This window comes from Oryx dammah, unplaced genomic scaffold (assembly GCF_014754425.2).
Source record: "Oryx dammah isolate SB20612 unplaced genomic scaffold, SCBI_Odam_1.1 HiC_scaffold_26, whole genome shotgun sequence".
NCBI lineage: Eukaryota > Metazoa > Chordata > Mammalia > Artiodactyla > Bovidae > Oryx > Oryx dammah.
Genome location: NW_024070210.1, coordinates 117,981 through 140,726, shown reverse-complemented (window position 1 = coordinate 140,726; position 22,746 = coordinate 117,981). Strand labels below are relative to the sequence as shown.

General features: G+C 45.1%; 1 protein-coding gene across 1 annotated transcript; it reads left to right on the top strand.

Annotated features, from left to right (window-relative positions):
- Positions 1–4,468: 4,468 nt before the first annotated feature.
- Positions 4,469–10,335, top strand: LOC120853529 (beta-2-microglobulin). The gene is made up of 4 exons (XM_040227449.1): positions 4,469–4,640; positions 7,904–8,179; positions 8,704–8,731; positions 9,689–10,335. The coding sequence occupies exons 1-3, from the start codon at positions 4,574–4,576 to the stop codon at positions 8,715–8,717; spliced, it is 357 nt and encodes a 118-aa protein (XP_040083383.1). The 5' UTR covers positions 4,469–4,573; the 3' UTR covers positions 8,718–8,731; positions 9,689–10,335.
- Positions 10,336–22,746: the final 12,411 nt, after the last annotated feature.

Below are 22,746 nucleotides of genomic sequence, written 5' to 3'. Positions count from 1 at the left end.
GAGCTTCAACCTGTTCCTATTTTCTCCCCACTTCAATATCCTTTGTTTTTTCTGTTCAAGGACTTCATTCTTGGCCTAACAAAGATACTGGTGCCTGTGCTTTTAGGTTATAATTCTTAAGTAAGTATTTTCGGCTCTGCTGGGTCTTAGCTGCTGCGTGCAGGCTCTCTCTCTCTGCTCTGAGCAGGGTCACTCTACGCCTCTGAGGAGTGGGCGACTCATCGCGGAGGCTTCTCTTGTTGTGGAGCGTGGTCTCTAGAGCATGGCCGCTTCAGTAGTTGTGACCCGAAGCTTGTGCAATCGTCCCGGGCCAGGGATTGAACCTGTGTCCCCTGCGTTGGCAGGAGGATTCTTAAAATGCTGGTCCTCCAGGCAAGTCCAGATTATATATTAGAGATTATTGAGGTATAATTGACATATGAAAATTGCACTTAGAGTATATGCTTTAATAAGTTCTACAATATGTGCTGCAAGGAGATCCAACCAGTCCATCCTAAAGGAGATCAGCCCTGGGTGTCCACTGGAAGGACTGATGCCAAAGCTGAAACTCCAATCCTTTGGCTACCTCATGCGAAGAGTTGACTCATTGCAAAAGACTCTGATGCTGGGAGGGGTTGGGGACAGGAGGAGAAGGGGACGATGGAGGATGAGATGGCTGGATGGCATCACCGAGTGGATCGACATGAATTTAAGTAAACTCCGGGAGTTGGCAATGGACAGGGAGGCCTGGCGTGCTGTGATTCATGGGGTCGCAAAGAGTTGGACACGACTGAGAGACTGAACCGAACTGAACAGTATGTGTCCACTTGAGAAACCATCATCATACTCAAGATAACGACATATCCATTACCCGCCCAAAGTGTCCTCAAGCTTCCGATGCACCTCCGACCCCTGGACACCAACCATCTGCTTCTGTTACAGAGACGAGTCTGCCTTTCCCAGAATTCTGAATAAAAAGAATCATGCACATTGACTCTTTTACCATCTCACTTTTCCTCTTTCAGCCTAATTCTTTCGATCCTAAGGATCATAGCCCAGCAGGCTCCTCCGTCCATGGGATTCTCCAGGCAAGAAGACTGGAGTGGGCTGCCATTTCCTTCTCCAAAGCATGAAAGTGAAAAGTGAAAGTGAAGTCGCTCAGTCGTGCCCGACTCTTAGCCACCCCATGGACTGCAGCCCACCAGGCTCCTCCGTCCACGGGATTCTCCAGGCAAGAGGACTGGAGTGAGTAGCCATGCCCTCCTCCAGGGGAATCTTCCCAATCCAGTGATCAAACCCACGTCTCTTATGTCTCCTGCACTGGCAGTCGTGTTCTTTACCACTAATGAAACCTGGGAAGCCTCATTTATTGTCTCTTTCTTCTTTCAGCCTAATGACTTCATCCATGGTGTTGTGTGTTCCAGTAACTCAGGCGTTGCTTATTGCTAATAGTGTTTCTCTGTATGGATGCTGCTGCTGCTGCTGCTGAGTCGCTTCAGTAATGTCAGACTCTGTGTGACCCCACAGACGGCAGCTCTGCCGTCCCTGGGATTCTCCAGGCAAGAGCACTGGAGTGGGTTGCCATATCCTTCTCCAAAGCGTGAAAGTGAAGTCGCTCAGTCGTGCCCGACTCTTAGCCACCCCATGGACTGCAGCCCACCAGGCTCCTCCGTCCATGGGATTCTCCAGGCAAGAACACTGGAGTGGGTAGCCATTGCCTTCTCCGATAGCTGCCATAATTTGTTTATCCATTTGCCTGTTGATGGAACTTTGGATTTTTTCCAATTTCCAATTGTTACTAATATAGCTGCTTTTAACAGTTTTGTACAAGTCCTTGTATCAACATACACTTTCATTTTCTCTTGGGTAAACACCTAGAGTGGAGTGGTTGGGTCATATGGCCAGTGTATGATTAAGTTTAAAAAACTTAATCTATTTTCCAAAGTAGATGTACCATTTTACATTACCAGCAGAGGAGTATGAAGTTCCATTTATTTCACATTCTGGAAAATATTTACGACTGTGAATAAACACAGGAAAAAGTTTCTTAGGAAGGTCATTAGGGCCAAAAACACCATTTCCATCATTCATCCTACTCATGGGAGATAACACTATCAAAAAGGCCATGTTTGTAGATTTCCAGAAGTTTGCTCTCTTAAGAGAATATAAAGGGAGAAATTGAAAAATGCACTTTTCTCGGTCTTCATTGCTTTTTAAAAAAGTGTTTGTAAAATAGATTTTCTTAGGGAATAGATCAGATTCTATCTTGTAAGAATTTTAAGTATTTTAAGTATTACAGTATTTGTCTGTGATGTGGTAAACAAGGACTATAGAAGTTTCCACTAGCTCTCCTTCTTCTTATACCCCCAGGGCAAGAGAAAATAATTCAACATCAACATTACAGGCCTTCAGTTCAGTTCAGTTGCTCAGTCCTGTCTGACTCTTTACCACCCCATGGACTGCAGTTTGCCAGGCTTCCCTGTCCATCACCAACTCCCAGAGTTTACTCAAACTCATGCCCATTGAGTCGGTGATACCATCCAATCATCTCATCCTCTGTTGTCCCCTTCTCCTCCCACCTTTAATCTTTCCCAGCATCAGGGTCTTTTCAAATGAGTCAGTTCTTTGCATCAGGTGGCCAAAGTATTGGAGTTTCAGCTTCAGCCTCAGTTCTTCCAATGAATACTGAGGACTGATTTCCTTTCGGATGGACTCGTTGGATCTCCTTGCAATCCAAGGGACTCTTAAGAGTCTTCTCCAACACCACAGTTCAAAAGCATCAATTCTTTGGCACTCAGCTTTCTTTCTAGTCCAACTTTCACATCCATACATGACTATTGGAAAAACCATAGCTTTGACTAGATGGACCTTTGTTGGCAAAGCAATGTCTGCTTTTTAATATGCTCTCTAGATAGGTCATAACTTTACAGGCTTTAAGAGCCTTAAATGAGTTAACAACAAACAAACAAACGGGAGGGGAAGGAATGTCTTTCCTCATGACATTATATCTGACAAGTATTCTTTTATTTCAAGAGAGCCATAGAGAGAGCTGGTAGAAAAAGTAGGTAAAGAGCACCAGTAATCGTAGTAGACTCTTAGTCATCACAGAACTCCCACTATGTGCTCCCTGGGGCTCTCTCTGTGCAACCCCCCCTTCATTAGGTCTGTGGAGAGTAACCTGCTTCCACAACAGGGATTACTGAAAGGTCTAAAAACAGGGGAAAGGAATCCAGACGCCATTTCTGGGGCTCTCTGGGGAAGCACCACCCAACTCCCTTCAACTGTACACCAGGGTGATTTCCAAGACCTCTGCCACTCTCGGCCCCCACGTTCACTTCCTCTTCCGGGTATTCCACTCCAGAAATGATCCTTGGACTCAGCCACCAGGTAACGTCAGCTCCTTTTTATGTTATCTATGGAGATAACATAAGAGTTTTCTTAACGAGTCTTTGTAACACTGACACCCTCTTAGAATCTATAGGTCTAACTTCTCTGTTTGAGCCCACAGAAGATGCAACCCAAATTCATACTAAAATTGTCCAGTCCTGTATCTTCCAAGTGTCTGAAGCGCAAATGACGTTAGCATCAGGCAAGTCCGTAACCTCAGCCTTTGTTTTCCTATCCCTAAAAATATAACGAGGTAATTCCTACATCCTAGGGTTTATTCAAGTATTCCCTCACATGTTCAGCCGTTCCTTGCTTCAAGAGTTTAACCAGCCACTCGTCGGTACACTCACTCATTCAGTTCATCAAGTACCTGGTCCCTGCCAACCACCATTCTAGTGGGCTAAGTCGCAGGGAGTAAAGTTCCTCGAGGCGGTAGATACTCTAATGCTCTAGGCAGTTACTGCTTTTATAAGAGTTTTTACTATCAGTGGTCATTTCTCCACAAACCATCAATTACTTAAATTACAACGGCAAGATACGGACCAGAGTTTCTTGGCACAGACGTTCCAAAATGCCTTTCCATTTTGGAAAATATTCAGGAAGCAAGAAGGTCCTCCTCCCTGCCAGATGGTTCTCTGAGCTGGCCCCATGACGCCTCGAGGTTCCTGGAAACTTTTCTTGCCCAGAGAATCCAGAAGACTTGCAATGTATTTCTGGGCTGGAATTGCGAACCGAGTTCTGATTCTGCCCAGTACCGTTCGGTCTCTGTCCTTAGCCTTAACAGTTCCATGCTTCAGTTTTCCCAACTGAAAACCAGGTGCCAGGCTCCTAACTGGCTGCGGCATGCATGGTAAGCAAGTCCCTCAGCCTTTCCGGTGCTGTTCCGAAAAGCGAGGGTTCGTCCACACCGAAGTTCTAGGGTGAGCGGTTCGCGCCCCAAGCTTGGGCGCGCACCCCAGATAAGAGGGCGCTGATGTACAGGCAGCGAATGCACCGAGCCCAACCCTGCCTGCCTAAGCACCATGAGACTTACTAGAAAATGAAACTGAAAACGGGGAAGCCTGTTTCTAACCTGCCCCGGCCTAGTTCGCTCGGAGACTTGTGACGGCCCGGCGGGCCGGCTTCCGATTGGCTGCCTGAATGTGGAGTATAAAGGCGAGCGCGGCACCCGGCCGCTCACTCCGCCGCCCGCGCAGCTGCTGCAAGGATGGCTCGCTTCGCGGCCTTGGTCCTTCTCGGGCTGCTGTCGCTGTCTGGACTGGACGCCATCCAGCGTGAGTGTCCTCTCCTCTCTTCCCTCTTCCGCCAGCCCGTCCTGTGCCGATGGCACCCACTTGGCACCCTGGGCACTAACTCTGTCCACCCCGGTCCCGCTCCCAAGTTGTCCATCCCAGCTCGGTGGAGGAGCACCCGGCTTCGTCTCGGGCGGTGGAAGCGGCGGGGTGCGCGGGGAGCGGGGACGGGGTGCGACCCCAGGTCGCCAGCTTCCCCGGGATGAGGGGAGGGAGCCCCTGGCTCGGCCGGACGGTACCGCGTGGGTCGGGACGGAGTTCCTGTGTGCGGATGTGGTTCGGGGCGGGCGAGGTGGGGGAGGGATTCTCTTCCGCTGCTTCGCGGGGCTCTGGCTGTCCCCGCGCATCTCGTGTTGGGGGCGGGCTGGCGGGTCCCAGAGGGCAGGGTTGGGGGCTGCGAACGGGTGGAGACAACGCGTGGGCTTTGGGGGAGTCGCCGCCAGGGCATGTCGGCCAGCTGGCATCCTGAGGGCCTGGAGCTTCCAGCAGGAGCCGGGCAGGTTCATCTGCCCCTCTGTACTTTTCCCCAAATAGGGACCAAACCAGAATGAGGAATTTTCGGTGACTTTCGTGGAATGCCTTGAGGTTTAACAAACCAATGCTCGTGGTTAATTCTCTTGTTCTCCTTACACTTCGCTTTTAATAACAATCACAGAGGTCCCCGTTGACAGCTGTCTGTCCTGCGCTGTGTGCTGTGACATTTAATTGTGAAAGGGGTCTGCGATGTAAATACGGTGCCTATCATCAGGATGTCACAAATGAGGAAATGGAGGCTGAAAAGTTGAAACAAGTTAATCCCGCAGGGGATCAGCGGCAGACGGTAGAGCCTGACCAGAGCCTTTGGCCCGGTGGTGCGCCCCTTGGGCAGTCACCGGTACGTTTTTCACAGTCTTCTGGGGTGAGATCCTAGGGAGCAAGCTGGGCAGCCGTGGGCCTCTGTGACCTTTGTTCACAAAGGGCTTCCTCCTTTGGCTCCTTGCCTGGTTCTTTCCAGTATGAAGTGTCTCTCTACTTTCAGTTTTGAGTAAGTGAAGGTTTATCAGTCAGAAAGGTTGTAAACTAGGGCTGAGTAATCAACACACTTACCCAGGTTGTCAGGGACATTGTGTTCCGATACCTTCTAAATACACTGAAGCTCAGATTTCTCTTTCATGTGAAAATGGAGTTTAAAATGTATTTGCCAAAAAAACACATGATGTCTGTATTATCACTATTATTGGTATTTCGTTGTGGCCATAGAATTCTTTCAAAAAATAACAAGCAGACATGAAAAAGTATGTTCATTAGAAAATTTCCAAGAGAATACATGCCTGGAAAACACAGGCGATTTCTAGAAGACATACAAAAAACGTGTAAGTGTGATTCACGTTGGCGGGGGGCGGGGGGGGGGTCTATTTTCTGCTCTTTCCCTGTGTAGGTTTTATTTCAGTCTGGGCGTAAATTAAGTTTTCAATTAAACTACAGAAACTAAAATAACTCCTCCCCAAAATGCAGAAGCAGTAAGTGGCCGAAGCCAGATTCAAACCCAGACCTGTTGGATACACCACCTTTTGGAAATCATTATTGTGATACCCTTGCAAACCTGCCCCCCGACCCCCGCAGAAACCTGCCCAGCTCCCTCAAAGGGAGGATTCCAGGTGGGATGAACCTGTGCTCTCAATACTGTTGTATGTATTATGGTCTAGTTATTAGATGCACCTGCAATGGGGGAGACCTGGGTTCGATCCCTGGGTTGGAAAGATCCCCTGGAGAAGAGAAAGGCTACCCACTCCAGAATTCTGGCCTGGAGAATTCCATGGACTCTCTAGTCCATGGGGTCGCAAGGAGTCGGACATGACTGAGCAACTTAACTGTCACTTATTAGAAGCTCAAATGTAAATAAAGGTTTAAATAGAGGTAAATAGAGGTGTAAATAGAGGTTTCTGATTTATCTTCACTTGAACGTTGGGAAAATACCAGGGCTTCATAGTATTTCCAGTCTAGCTTTAGTGGGACTAGGGATCTTTTCTTTGATGATTGGACGATTCTACAGAGATATATCCAGTCACAGTGGCCTGGACTCCTTCTCTGTACCTCCTGGACATAGAGGATGAACTGACCTTTGTAATCATGTCCCCTGAGTGTATTTGTATTTAAGTGGATTATATACATATATTTATATCAGTCTGTAAATTCAGTAGCCTTAACCGTTCACTTAGAAAGATATAGATATAGAGCTTGTAATATTTTCTTCCACATTCTCATGGAGGGCCTAAGCATGCATCTTGTTTTGGAATCCACCTGTCCTGTAGCAGTATGTAATGTTCTCAAGCTGGCAGATCGTGGAAGTCACTGGCCCGTGCCCATTAAACATGCAGCTTCCGCTGTCACACGCATTCCACTTGGTCCTGATGGAGAGTCTGATCTTTCCCATTTGCCACAGTCCTCACTCTTCCCTGTTGTTCTTACCCAGCTCATCTAAGGTGTTTTCCAGCTCCTGGAGGTGTTTCACTTTTGTTTCTTTGTTGTCTGGCTCATGAATCAGGCACACATTCAGATAGAGATTTGTCACATAAACTCTAGACATGATGAACAGCTTGTGTTCTGTGGAAATATACTGTGGGTTGACTCTGTTAGGAACCTGAGCAAGGACGTAATGATAATTACACCTGCCTTTTACCAGGCAGCTGCACGGTGCAGGGCTCTGTACTAGGCACCTGTTGAGACGTCTGGTGGGTGTGCATCTAGACAGGAGACCAGGAAGAAAGAGTAAATGTGGGGAAAATAACTGACGGGGCTGAAACGGTATAATATGGGAGTTTTTTGATGTGGCCACTCTGGAGGGTGTGTGAAGTGAGAAATGAAGCCCCATCAGTAGACTGGGGCCAAATCATGTACACTGTTGAGGGATACAGAGTCTATGTGCTGAGGAGCCGCGAAGCCTTCTTGAGAGCCTCCACACACAGTTCTTAAAAGATACAGGATAATGTCCGTTGACAGAAAAAGATGTCACCACAAGTCTGCCAGAAGAAGCCCGAGAGGCCTGTGTAGGGGAATTATGTGGGAGAGATACTAGGTCATGGTGTTTCCCACAAACTGGAGGTGGCCTTTTGCAAAAATGGAAGGTCATCTGGCCCGAGGGAAAGAGGAATTGGGAGAGATGGAGGGTCCAATATAAACGTTTGGCGCCTGATCTAGCTTCAGACCAAGGGAGCCCCAAGTGCAATACTCTGCAGTTTCATCTGTCTCTCCCTGCCGCTCCTCAGGTATCCCAGAGGTGCAGGTGTACTCGAGACACCCGCCAGAAGATGGAAAGCCCAATTACCTGAACTGCTATGTGTACGGGTTCCATCCACCCCAGATTGAAATCGATTTGCTGAAGAACGGGGAGAAGATGAAATCGGAGCAGTCAGACCTGTCTTTCAGCAAGGACTGGTCTTTCTACCTTCTGTCCCATGCTGAGTTCACTCCCGACAGCAAGGATCAGTACAGCTGCCGAGTGAATCACGTTACTTTGAAAGAACCCAAGATAGTTAAGTGGGGTAAGTTGTCAAGTTCTTTGGTTAACCACTGACAGTTGTATCTGAGCACAGCCACGGCATAAAGCTGCTTTGATATGAAAACATCTGCATACTGGGATTATCAGGGAATGTTATTAAAGCTCTGCGTGGTGGCACCCTCTGAGAGAGCTGGGCACAGTGTGGTCGCTGAGACAGAGGCTTCCCTGCAGTGAGAGCGGGGAGCAGCAGCACGTGCACAGGCACTCCCGAGGCTTCTTCCCTGTGGCCTCCTTGGCTCTCCTGACCGCCTCGGGCACACCCAGGACCAAGGAGGGTCTCCGGAAGGCGCGGGCCTTGAGTGCAAGCCCTGCTACGGTAGGGCCCTCCAACCCTGGCCTCCTCCAGCTCTCTGGATGGCTTGGGATCTCCGGCTGGTAGGAGACGTCTAGGTTTTTCCTCACAGGCTCTTCTGCCATCTTTGTTTATAACAATTTTAGACTTTTGTAGTAAGCAGCATTTCAGAAGTCAAACTTAACTGTTTTCTTTCTCCATCTTCTTTTCCACAGATCGAGACCTCTAAGCAGCACCATCAAGGTGGGTTTCTAACCTTAAGAAACCCTATTGTAATATCAGTATCCTGGGGACCATTACAGACAGCTCTAATATGATAAGCCTCACAGTCTGGAAGACATTAATCAGGGTAACAGTTCAGCAGGCAGAGAAGAATCCCATGGGGTCCCATCCCCTGCTCCTGGGAGTGGGGGAGATGAGGAAGGCCGTGGTCCTGGGTGTGCCTTTCCCAGCATCACTAACCCCCTAAAGGGAGGACAGAGGAGCTGTGGGTGTGGGGTTTCAGGCAGAGGCAGCAGCTGCAAGTGTTTGCTCTTCTGCCGTTTCCACGTTGGGCATCTCTGGGCCTTCAAAGGTGAACTGTCCCTCCTTTTGCGTGGCAGCTCTTTGCTAAATAGCCTGAAAGAAGAGTGACGTGGTTCTGCAGAGACACCATTCCTAAGTGTCTGGGCTCTGTAGTTGGGTCTCAAAGCTCCCAGTCCAGTAGAGGAGAGAAGTGGAAACAAGAGTGTTGTAACTCAGTGTGAAGACACTGTAACAGATGTGTTGCAGCTCTAGCACCTAACTCCAGCAGCATGAAACAGGGAGGGACTGGGCTTCTCTGCCACTTCAGGTGGAGGCCAGAGGCAGAAAATCCAGCTTCTCTGGGGAACTGTATTACTCGGTGTATCTTGGCATGGAAAGCCTATCCACATTTCCTGTTGCACTGTAGGACAGGGAAGCTACTTTGCAAGAGCATCAGAGAGTTTCGCTGACCTGCCCAGCGTCTCACAGTTACTGTTAGAGCGAGGATCTGAGCTCTAATACCAGCACTGTCTTCTCTAAGGTTGTAGGAGAACCAATGGGATACACTAAAAGGTTTGCAAAATCACCTGCAGTTTTATCAACAGAGATTTATACAGTGAAAGTTAGATAAGTTTGGTTGTGCTGTGATCTAAAATAAATGTTTTTATTATTATTCCTTTTCTCTTTTTTTTTCAGATTTGAAGATTCTTCATTTGGTCTAATTACAAATTCTCTTTCCTTGCTCTTTAATACTGCTGTGCTTTTCTGCTTTATGTACATAACCAGAAGTCGTATTCATGTTACCACAAATACTTTCTTTATAATTCTACCTTGGGTGCTATATGTCCATTTTGACCTGTCTAGGCAGGTGTCTGTAGTGGAGGTGCTGGGATCTTAGAGGTGGGGAAGACAATTGCAGATTTAACATCAACATCTGGGTGTCTTCTGCATACAAAACTGCGTAATAAGATACTTATGCATGTTTAAGCCTCCAATTTTGTAACTTTGTTTACAATTTTGGGAAATTTTTGGAAAGATAATTTTTAGAATTATGGAAATTTGTTAATTTTTAGAATTATGGAGCTTGTGGATGAAGCATTTTGCCACATAAAATTCATATGTTATCTCCTATATCTGTTAGAAACTTGGTTGTGCCTGGTTTTACTATATATTTTGTTTTACTAATTAAAACAATGGTAAAACATTGTGTTCAGCTTCTCAAAGGAACAACAGCTGACTTCTCAATGTCAGTGGGATCCAGAACATAGCAGAAAGTCATGAATGTGATGAAACAACTTGCTACCTAAAATTCTATATTCAATAAAAATCTTTAAAGAAAATGACTGCATGATAAACATTATTAGATAACTAAGACTGCAGCACCTATCAGATCCTCACTAAGATTCTAAATGATACATTTGAGGCAGAGGGAAGGCCTAAAATGTGAGAGAAAAGGGAGAGTAATGGAAATGTATCGATTTTGTAATCTAAATATAAAATAGTAATGGTTTCTAAAGAGGTTAGAAAAATAAAACACAACAATAACCTAAGTATAGAAAGAGTAAACAATGTTAAAGTATTTGATGGACTTTTTACCCTGAAGGGTAAAGTTACAAATTTTTGGTAATTTAAATATGTACAATATATTTTTGGGCTGTCCTCAGAAAGAACATAGGCTGAATATTTAATATCCAACTAGAAGATGGCATAGGAGCTAATGGAGTGGTAGTAACGTTTCATTTTTTGACACGGATGGTAGTTACAATAGATTTTGCGTTGTAATTTTTTGTTAAATGTACATATAGTCTCATTTTAAAGAAATCTTATATTTCACAATAAAAATAAAATTTATTAATGTGGTTTATGACAGACTGAAGGAGATTTATATTATCTCAAAGATTCACAATAAGCATTCAGTTAGTTTTCAATACTCAGTGAATTTATCATTAAAAACTCATAGCTGGGGAAAAAGGCAAATTTACTTATAAAAGTTTTCTTAATATACATAAGCAGACACATGCACTCGTTAATATAAAGATATTATAGGTATTTTACAGGTAAAATCAGAAATAAGGATCTTTCCTGAAGTTCCACCGTGGAACTTCCCTGGTGGCCCAGTGGCTAAGTCTCTGTGCTCTCAGTGCCACAAGTGAGAATTTGTACGCCTCAACTAAGATCCCACATGCTGCAGCTAAGTACCAGAGCAGCCAAATAAGTAAATCCTTAAAAAAATTAAGATGCCCACTGCGCCTTTTGAGTGATGTTATACTAGAGGTCCCAGCAGCAAATCAAGACAATGAAAAAAAGTAAAAAGAATAAATATTTGAAGAGAAGAAACAAAATTGTATTACTTTGATGCTATATATAGATTATATAGAAATGTCAATAAGATATAAAAGATAAATTCTCTTATTAATCCTAATAATAAATTTGCTGGACAAAAACATAAAAATGCATTTCTTTGTACTGGTAACAAAGTAAATTAAAAATATATAATTTATAATAGCAATAGACATAGTACTTAAATATATATAAATGGGCTTCCCAGGTGGCGCTAGTGGTAAAGAACCTGCCTGCCAGTGCAAGAGACTTAAGAGATATGTGTTCCATCCCCGAGTCAGGAAGATCCCCCGGAGAAGGGCACAGCAACCCACTCCAGTATTGTCTGGAGAATCCCGTGGACAAAATAGCAATTTATGATAGCAACAGACATAGCATTTAAATATATAGAAAATAGATATGCTATATGTATTCAAATAGTGTTTAAATGCACATGCCAATATAAAGCTAACAAAAGATGTCAAGCTTTTAATGGAAAAATTATAATGTTTTATTGAAAGAATGACAAAAAACGAGAGAGTAAGGTATGGATAGGAAGATTAAATATCCTAAAGACATAATTTTTTCCCAACCTGATATATAGATCTACTGTAATTATTTTAAAAAATTTTAATAGGTTTCCATGACACTTGACAAGTTGATCCTAAAATATGGAAGAGGGTTAACGGAGGGAGAAAGATAAAGACGCTCCTGAAGAATAATAAGGTGAGAGATTTATAATTAAAACAGAATGGAAATGACTCAGGATGGATCAAGACCAATGGACACAATAGAGCCCAGAAACAAACTTGTGAAAACACGGAAACTGGATCCACACGACATTTCAGATCAATCGTAAAGGAAGGGCTTTTGAAAACATAAGGTGCTGAGACAAGTGGCTATCAATATGTGGCAGAAAAATAAGTCCCTACCTCACGCTATGGGCTTCTCTGAGGGCTCAGCTGTAAAGAGCCCGCCTGCCAGTGCAGGAGACGTGGGCTGGATTCCTGGGTTGGGAAGAGCCTCTGGAGAAGGAAATGGCAACCCGCTCCAGGATTCGTTCCTGAATTCCGTGGAACCTGGCGGGCTCCAGTCCAATGGCGTCGAAGAGTCAGAGACTCAACAACCACCACCTCACACTGTGCACAAGTGTAAGTCCCATCAGAAAAAGAGCTAAATGCCAAACAAAAATTTTAAACAGGAAAAGAAAAAAAATTTTTCAGACCTCAACATAGAAGTCACAAATTACATGCATATAGCTAAAGACTGATTAATCTCATGATTTAGAACTACAATAAAATTAGACTCCATAAAAAAGTCAAGTCACAGATTTGAGTATATTTGCCATACCTAAAACAAAGGATTTGTATCTAGAATATATCACACTACAGTATTATATATAATAAGTTAATGGAGTATGTATATACATAATGCAAATTAAAACCCATCATACCATCAGAATGACACAATTTTCAGACTGGATATGCCAAGTGTTGGGAAAAACATACCCTAAAGAGAACTCATTACATTGCTGGTGAGAGCATAAACTGATAAAACAACTTTGGAAAGCTAGAAGATTGTGTAGTAAAATTAAATATGCACATGCCCTATGACCCACCATTTCTACTACCAGCATGCGGAAACTCTTGCACAGGTGCTGCAATAGGTGTAAAAAACTTTACTGCAACACTCTCTAATGGCAAACAACTGGAAACAACCTAAAGCTGGATAAAAAAGGTATATTCAGACAATGGAATGTAATACAGGTTGAAAATGAAAGAATTGTCCAAATGTCATTATCAAAATGAACATGGATGGATCACACACACACAAAATGTTAGTGAAGAAAATCCAGCAATTTCCCCCAAAATATATACAGTGATTCCATTGTATACAAAATTAAGCAGTGCCCAAAAGTAAATAGCATTATTTATATATATGTTTATATGGAGCAAGTAATAATTGTTGCAGTGTTATTTGCAATAGCTAAGACAAGGACGCGACCTAAATGTCCATCAACAGATGAGTGGATAAAGAAGAGACAGCACATATGCGGGCTTCCCTGGTGGCTCAGATGGTAAAGAATCCATCCGCCTGCGATGTGGGAGACCTGGGTTCGATCCTTGGGTTGGGAAGATCCCCTGCAAGAGGGCCCGGCAACCCACTCCAGTCTTCTTGCCTGGACAATGGAGCCTGTCCACGGGGTTCAAAGAGTTGAACATGATTGAGCAACTAAGTACACATTACATATACACAGTGGAATATTACTCAGCCATTAAAAAGAATGAAATATAGAGAAGGGAATGGCAACCCACTCCAGAATTCTTGCCTGAGAAATCCCATGGACAGAGGAGCCTGGTGGGCTACAATCCATGGGGTTGAAAAGAGTTGGATATAACTTAGCAACTAAACCATCATCATATTTCTATCACGAGCTTTAAATGCTGTAAGCAGAATATGGATATGACTGTATTTACTTAACCCTGATTTGATGCTGGTGATGGTTCCAGGATATCTTCTGGTTTTATGCACAACTCATCTGTGCTTGCAATAAATCCCCTCCTTGGTCTTTCCCCCCAATGTTATTAGGGTGCTTATTGTTGTTGTTCGGTTGCCCAGTCATGTCTGACTCTTTGCGACCTCACGGACTGCAGCATGCTGGGCCGCCCTGTCCCTCACCGACTCCCAGAGTTTGCCCAAATTCATGTTCATTGCATCGGTGATGCCGTCCAGCCATCTCATCCCCCTGACGCCCTCTTCTCCCTCTGCCCTCGATCTTTCCCAGCACCAGAGACTTTTCCAATGAGTCATCTGTTCTCATCAGATGACCAAAATACTGGAGCTTCAGCTTCAGCATCAGTCCTTCCAGTCAATATTCAGGGTTGATCTTCCTTGAGATTGACTGGTTTGACAAGGAGTTGCTGTCCAAAGGGCTTTCAGGAGTCTTCTCCAGCACCAATCTCCAGGCATCAATTCTATGGTGCTCTGCCTTCTTCATGGTCCAGCTCTCACGTCTGTACCATGACCGCTGCAAGACCATAGCCTTGACTACACAGACCATTGTCGGCAGAGTAATGTCTTGCTTTTCAACACACTGTCTAGGTTTGTCAACGGAGTTAATTATTATGGTTAATTATCTGAATTAATCCAGGGAAAGTCACCTTTCAGAAATGGTGCTGAATGTATAGGTACCAACCTTAGTGTCTACACTGTGTACTCCACCTGATTTTCTCTGTTCAAAAACTGAGGTTTTTCTTCCGGGTGAGGAAAGATGGAAGTCAATATCCTTTCCTGCTTTACCTGAAATGTGGTAGTTGACCTCTATTGAGGTGGAAATTACTCTACAGGAGGGCTGAGTCTGGCTCACCCATCCTGTAGAGCTGGACGAGAGAAGCTCATCCAAGTTGGCTGAGAATTTCCAGATTGTGGTGTCAGTTTCCCTCAGAGCTGGGAGGATGGTCTGAGAAGTCGAGAGATGCAAGATGGGTGTCAGCCACTTTCTGAGCCCTCGTGGGCCTCTGCGTCCTCAGTACCATCTTCCTCCTCACATTTTATTTTGAAAAATTTCAATACAAAAGGCGGAGAGAATGATAAAATTAACTTCTGTGTATCCTTCATCAGAAGTTGATAACATTTTGCCTAGCAATATTCCTTAAATAAACTCCTTCTCTGCTACATTAGGCGGTATCTGTCCCCGGCGACTGGCGACTATGAACAGGAAATTTACAGAATAAAAAACGGAAATAACAACTAAACACGTGAAAAACTCTTCAACATGCCTGCTTTTTAAAAATAAAACAAGGAGATGAAATATTTCAGTGATAATAATCAGCTTGTCGGAGTCTGTGGGGAGGTGAACACCCTTTCTAATTTAGTAATGTGGTGTAGCCTGGACTCCAAAAGGCAATTTCATAGTGTGCAGGATGAGTTAAAATAGGGAAAAATTGGCAATATTCCAATAGAGGATTTGATAAAAATATGGAATATGCATGTAATAAAATGCTATGAAAATATGAAAAAACTACACAGACCTTACAGACATGCTGTGCGTGTGTGTGCATGTGTGTGTGTGAGCGCAGTCACGTTCAGCTCTTTGTAATCCCATGGACTATAGCCTGCCAGGCTCCTCTGTCCATGGGATTTTTCCAGCAAGAATACTGGACTGGGTTGCCATTTTCTCCTCCAGGGGATCTTCCCGACTCAAGGATCAAACCCTCATCTTCTGTGTCTCCCGTACTGCAGGCAGATTCTTCACCCACTGAGTCATCAGAGAAGCTGATACATCATTAAACAAAACAGCTACTGCAAAGAAATATGGGCAGAATAATTACACCTTTGTAACCTGTATATGCAGACCAGGAAGCAACAGTTAGAACTGGACATGGAACAACAGACTGGTTCCAAATCGGGAAAGGAGTACGTCAGGGCTTATATTGTCACCCTGCTTATTTAACTTCTATGTAGAGTACATCATGAGAAACACTGGGCTGGAAGAAACACATGCTGGAATCAAGATTGCCCGGAGAAATCTCAATAACCTCAGATATGCAGACGACACCACCCTTATGGCAGAAAGTGAAAAGGAACTAAAAAGCCTCTTGATGAAAGTGAAGGAGGAGAGTGAAAAAGTTGGCTTAAAGCTCAACATTCAGAAAACGAAGATCATGGCATCTGGCCCCATCACTTCATGGGAAATAGATGGGGAAACAGTGGAAACAGTGTCAGACTTTATTTTTCTGGGCTCCAAAATCACTGCAGATGGTGATTGCAGCCATGAAATTAAAAGACACTTACTCTTTGGAAGGAAAGTTATGACTAACCTAGATAGCATATTGAAAAGCAGAGACATTACTTTGCCAACAAAGGTCCATCTAGTCAAGGCTATGGTTTTTCCTGTGGTCATGTATGGATGTGAGAGTTGGACTGAAGAAAGCTGAGTGCTGAAGAACTGACGCTTTTGAACTGTGGTGTTGCAGAAGACTCTTGAGATTCCCTTGGACTGCAAGGAGATACAACCAGTCCATCCTAAAGGAGATCAGTCCTGGGTGTTCATTGGAAGGACTGATGTTGAAGCTGAAACTCCAATACTTTGGCCATCTCATGCAAAGAGTTGACTCATTGGAAAAGACCTTAATGCTGGGAAGGATTGGGGGCAGGAGGAGAAGGGGACGACAGAGGATGAGATGGCTGGATGGCATCACTGACTCGATCGACATAGGTTTGGGTTGACTCCGGGAATTGGTGATGGACAGGGAGGCCTGGCGTGCTGCGATTCATGGGGTCACAAAGAGTCGGACACGACTGAGCAACTGAACTGAACTGAACCTGTATATGAATACACAGAGTTTGGGAACAAACATTAAGTGGATATTTTTTGATGGTAGTTTTAACAGGTGATTTACATTTTTATCTGCATTTTTACCTATGTTGTGTGAACTTTTCATAAGTGATATGAACTTTATAATTCGAAAAAATAAGGTAAGTGAAAAAGTTACTTAAAATACCAAACAGAAAATGCTGTAAAGAAACCACAAGGAAAAAACAAAAACAAAGTCCCAGCTCTGCTGGCACGGGCATCATGGTCCAAAGGTTAGGTCCACATTCTTTTTCTTGGCACCAAAGTCCTTCACAGGCTCTTTGAACCCTCTATGTGAAATAGGTTGCTTTTCTGGAATTCATAATCTATCAAAGGTATATGAACCAGAATGCCTGAAGTCTTTGAGGAAAGAAATTTTCCCCAGACCAGCCCAGCACCCAGCACCTAGCAAGGTGCCAGTAGAGGCGGGTAGCACCTGACTGGCTGCTGTGAACACTGAGGCCTGATGGACAGGCTGGGGCCGAGGCAAGAAGAGAGAAGCCACAGCTTCGGGCACCGTCGTCCCGGAGACCAGAGGGCTGCTCAGTCCCTGTTCAGCATGGCAACCGCTGGGAGAGCAGGAGTGGTTTGCCTCAGTGGGGGCATGCTGGAGGAGCTGAACAGAAATGGCAGTGCCAGCTGGGCCCACATCCCCGGGGCTGCCTCAGCTCAGCCCGGGCCGTGGCAGGAGGGGAGGACCAAGGCTCCTGACCAAGCTGGGGCCCAGCAAGTCTCCTCCCCTCAGCTGCTGGGCTGCTGAAAGCCCTCCCTCACAAGGAGAGTACCCCACATGTGCCGTGTGGCCAGATCTAGTTAACTAACAGGTAAAGACAACACAGAAAAGGCAAATGTTTACACTGAGATAGGCTCTTGGCAACAAATGCCCGAAACTAGGATTCTGGAGCCATATGAATGTTTCTTTGTTTTCGTTTTTTTCCTTGCTGCTGTTATAAACTACGGCAAACCTGATGGCTTAAAATGATACAATCTATCATCCTACAGTTCTTTAAGTCAGAAGTCCAACACAAATCTCCTGGGCTTAAAATTCAGCAGGGCTGCTTTTCTTGCTGGAGAATATAGGACATTCCATGTGCTTACCTTTCACCGCTTCTAGAAGTTGCTCACATTCCTTGACACGTGGCCCCTTCTTCACCTGCAAAGCCAGCATGCTGCAGCTCTCTGATCACGCTTCTGTAGTCGCAACTCCCTCTGACCACAGTCAGGGAAATACATTTCTCTGCCTTGATGACCTCTGTGGTTACACTGAGCCTATCCAAACCATCTCTGATAGTCTCCTCATCTCAAGGTCCCTAACCTTAATCACACCTGCAAAGCCCTTTATGCTATGTAAGGTAATGTATTGAGAGGTTCCAGGAATTAGGCTATAAACATCTTTTTTGGGGTATGGGGGAGGCATTATTCTCCCAACCACAGAAATGTCTATTATTGTTCATGATAAGTAGGCAGTTCTCTATAGAAAGATCTGGAAAATATCTAATATATTATGAACTAGAAGTCAGCAAGTTCAGTAAATATTTATAGAATGTCCTAATTTTGCAGAATCTCCATTGTTCCCAATAAACGTTGAATGAATTCTCTCTGACCCACCCCCCACCCGTCATATCCTGGCTTTTGTGGGGTAATGATGGGGCTACTTCATCCACTCAGCTCTCAGGGTATTGAATGGCAGAGGGGGAAGTCCCACCTCAGTTCTGTAGTCATTGGTCATTAGACAGATTTTTGGCTAATTTGATAAATGCAAAGTTATCTTTTAGCAAACCCATTTGTGGCAAATTGATCTACAGTTAAAACCATAATAGACAACAATGATAATAAACAATGAAATAAGGGAAAATGATTACAGACCCATCAAACGTCTATGTACTGGCCCCTCCTTTGTGCCTACACTGGTCCTGCGGTGTGTTTGATGGCTCTTGTGTATACATCTCTGGCATTTTTTTCCCTGTTTGTTTTAAATTTCTGATTGGTTACTAAACAATTCTTCCTGGTTTCTTCACAGTCCTGTTTAAGGAGACGTGTTTAGAAAAGTCTAAGAAACCAGAAAGTAGAGAGGAAAGAATCTGATGCAGGTTCAACACAGGAGGGGTGGCCAGAAAGGGCCACATACTCTGATTTGTCAGAGACAGGTGTCAGTCAAACAAGCTGGGAAGTGGGAAGGTGGGGCGTAGAGGAATTTGCCGAAAGGGAAAAAGGACATTAGCAGGAGATTCTTAATTTTTGAGAGTGCTGCATGGAATCCCAGGCAGGATCAAAAAATCCAAGTTTGAATTCTACAGTTTGGGGTAGGTTCTGAGATGCAGACCCAAGGGCCTTTGAAGGGAAAACACCCAAGAAAGGAGGCTGTGCCAGTAGCTTAGTCACTGGTGCAGTAGTCCGCAGGGATGGTGCCTAAGCCTTGGCTCCTGGGGTTGTCCCGTGCCCTCACAGTGACAGGGCGTCTTGGCTTCAGCATTTACCTAACCTCACTCTACATCCAAGCTGAGGACTGAGGCTAACTCTAACTCCATTTATGCTTTTAGTAGACACTGAGTTCTGAACACCTAATAAGAGCAAACTCTGTAGTTATAACTTAAAAATTCCTCACCTTCTAAACTATATACAATATTTCAATATATCTATGAACGGGTGGGCTTCCTGGTTGACTAACCCTAACCCTAACCTGCCTGCCAGAGCAGGAGGTGTAAGACACACGGGTTAGATCCCTGGGTCAGGAAGATCCCCTGGAGGAGGAAATGGCAACCCACGCCAGTGTTCTTGCCTGGAGAAGCCCATGGACAGAGGCGCCTGGTGGGCCACAGTCCACGGGGTTACAAAGAGTCACACACAACTTAGCCTGCATGCAAACGAAGGGGTAGGCACCAGAGCTCGACTGTTTCCTGTGGGGAGGCGCGAGAGAGGAGCAGACACAGGAGGGCAGCTCTCGCTTTCACTCAGAAGACCTCTGAGTGATTGCATTTTGGCAGCAGACATCCATCGTGTATTGGAATTGTAATAAAAAATAAGAAGTATTCAGTACTTGCAACACTGTGGTTACTACAGTTTAGTTCTGTACTGCTTAATTTATTTTATACCCAGTCAATATGATTTTCCAATGAGATCACATTAGCATTTGGAAGAGTGTGGTGGTTACACACAAGCCTGTGGGCAGAGATTCCTCAGCAACCAGATCCTTCGTCTGTCTCCACTTTAGTCTGCCCAGGTAACTCTCCCTCAATTAGTGATAACAGTACTAGGCTTCCAAGATCCTGCCAGGTTTTTCCAGTTCTTGGTATGGCTTCTAACTCTCAGGAGACAACACTCCCCTCTGTGTCCCATTTCCTTTGATCTGTTGCCTGTTATATAACAGCGCAAACCTGAGAATTCAGTCAGAATGAACACCTTAGGTGGCTGCTAATAAGTTAATTATTGTGCTGACTTGAACTCTAGGTTGGTATCTCCTGGTTGGCAGTCTAGAGTCTTCTTCTGCTTTATCCTTACAGTATTTACATTTGCCACGAGCCTGCACTCAGCTGACACAGCCTGTATTTAATGGTTCAGACAAGTAAAGATTCCGCCTGCGACGTGGGAGACCCAGGTTGATCCCTGGGTCGGGAAGACCCCCTGCAGGAGGGCAGAGCCACACACGCCAGTGTTCTTGCCTGGAGAATCCCGTGAACAGAGGACCTTGGTGAGCTACAGTCCATGGGGCCGGACACAGCAACACTCACGCAACACTCACTCATTCAGTGAATTATCAGCTGAGTGTATCCTCCTCGGTTCTGTCTTGTCACAACGAACATTTGGAGTGATGGACATTAAAGCCCTCCGTGCATCACAGCTGTTGGGTCTTGGACAGACCGTGTTATAGCTCTTAGACAAATCAGTGTTACAGCTCTATTTTATTTAGAAAATAGGAAGGGAATCCATCCTCGAGGCGTGAGGGCATGCCGACCCAAAGACGTGAAGAGAAGAGTGCGGGAAGGTGCCAGCGTGTGGGAGAGAGACAGCAGGCTTGGCTCCTCTTTTCATATGTCTTTCCCTCCCGCCATGGGCCTGCCCTGTGTAAATTGGGCTAGCCAGGAGTGCTGTTTGTTCTACCTGAGGTGTTCATTCTGGTCCTGACCTTCCTTTGTTCTATTTTCAAGGGCTTTCCCCTTCCCTGTCTTTTAGCCAGCGCCATTTTGGACTCCTGTTTCCTATTCTAACTACCTAAGAGAATTTAACACAAAAGACTGAAGATTTCCAGCCCCCAAACAGATCTAACCAGGATGGACTTTTATTTTTTTATATTGAAGTAGAGTTTATTTACAATGTTGTGCCAACCTTTGCTGTACAGCAAAGGGATTCAATTATACACATAGACATTCTTTTGAGCAGGCAGCCATCTTCAAGCTCATTAAGCCGATTAACGATAGTCCTCTGATGAGCAGATCACTGTGGTTTTAATTTTCTTTATAGTTTTTAGATTGTTCCAATTTTCTATCATATGCATATAATACTTTTTCTCTATGGCAGAAAAAAGTAAATGTGAATTAAAAAAAATACCCCAAACTACTACACATTGTGTTAATAGTTCCTGCTTCTCTGCATCACTCGTATGCTTTTAATTCTTGCCCCGATCCAAGCCACCCCGCGAAACATTTCCTGTGAACGCTTTCTCAGAAGTGGTTTTCAAGAGCATATTATGAAGCCTTTCAAATCACATGGGCTAGCACTTGAATCATAGCTCAGAGTGAACAGGGACAAGCGTCTTAATTCTCTGAAACTGTCTCTTCGTCTGTAAAAGAAAGAAAGGCCTACCTTCTGGATGGTCGTGCAGTTGGATCAGCAGCCTCCCAAACTTGAACGTGTTGATGAGTCACCTGGCAGGTTGTTAACAGGCGGGCTCTGACTCAGCAGGTCTAGGATGGCCCCAAGGGGTCTGCATTTCTAAGAGCTCCTAGGGGTGGAGCGGATGTTGTGATGCGGGCGCCACACTCTGGTGGGGACACAACACCTGCAAGAGTCCGGGCACGGACGTCCTCCCTGTGCTCCTGCCTCTCCTTCCAGGGGGTCTGGGTTTCCTGGCTGCTTGACGAGCCCGCCTCAGAGAAGTGCTGACTGAGATCTCTTAAGGTGCAACCCAACTCACCTGAGCTTCAACCTGTTCCTATTTTCTCCCCACTTCAATATCCTTTGTTTTTTCTGTTCAAGGACTTCATTCTTGGCCTAACAAAGATACTGGTGCCTGTGCTTTTAGGTAATAATTCTTAAGTAAGTATTTTCGGCTCTGCTGGGTCTTAGCTGCTGCGTGCAGGCTCTCTCTCTCTGCTCTGAGCAGGGTCACTCTACGGCTCTGAGCAGTGGGCGACTCATCGCGGAGGCTTCTCTTGTTGTGGAGCGTGGTCTCTAGAGCATGGCCGCTTCAGTAGTTGTGACCGGAAGCTTGTGCAATCGTCCCGGGCCAGGGATTGAACCTGTGTCCCCTGCGTTGGCAGGAGGATTCTTAAAATGCTGGTCCTCCAGGCAAGTCCAGATTATATATTAGAGATTATTGAGGTATAATTGACATATGAAAATTGCACTTAGAGTATATGCTTTAATAAGTTCTACAATATGTGCTGCAAGGAGATCCAACCAGTCCATCCTAAAGGAGATCAGCCCTGGGTGTCCACTGGAAGGACTGATGCCAAAGCTGAAACTCCAATCCTTTGGCTACCTCATGCGAAGAGTTGACTCATTGCAAAAGACTCTGATGCTGGGAGGGGTTGGGGACAGGAGGAGAAGGGGACGATGGAGGATGAGATGGCTGGATGGCATCACCGAGTGGATCGACATGAATTTAAGTAAACTCCGGGAGTTGGCAATGGACAGGGAGGCCTGGCGTGCTGTGATTCATGGGGTCGCAAAGAGTTGGACACGACTGAGAGACTGAACCGAACTGAACAGTATGTGTCCACTTGAGAAACCATCATCATACTCAAGATAACGACATATCCATTACCCGCCCAAAGTGTCCTCAAGCTTCCGATGCACCTCCGACCCCTGGACACCAACCATCTGCTTCTGTTACAGAGACGAGTCTGCCTTTCCCAGAATT

Bases quoted from the DNA above. Each gene is read 5' to 3' on its own strand.
- LOC120853529 (XM_040227449.1), top strand. From the start codon at position 4,574: ATGGCTCGCTTCGCGGCCTTGGTCCTTCTCGGGCTGCTGTCGCTGTCT. The intron at 4,641-7,903 runs GTGAGTGTCCTC...GCCGCTCCTCAG, and splicing joins TGGACTGGACGCCATCCAGC to GTATCCCAGAGGTGCAGGTG.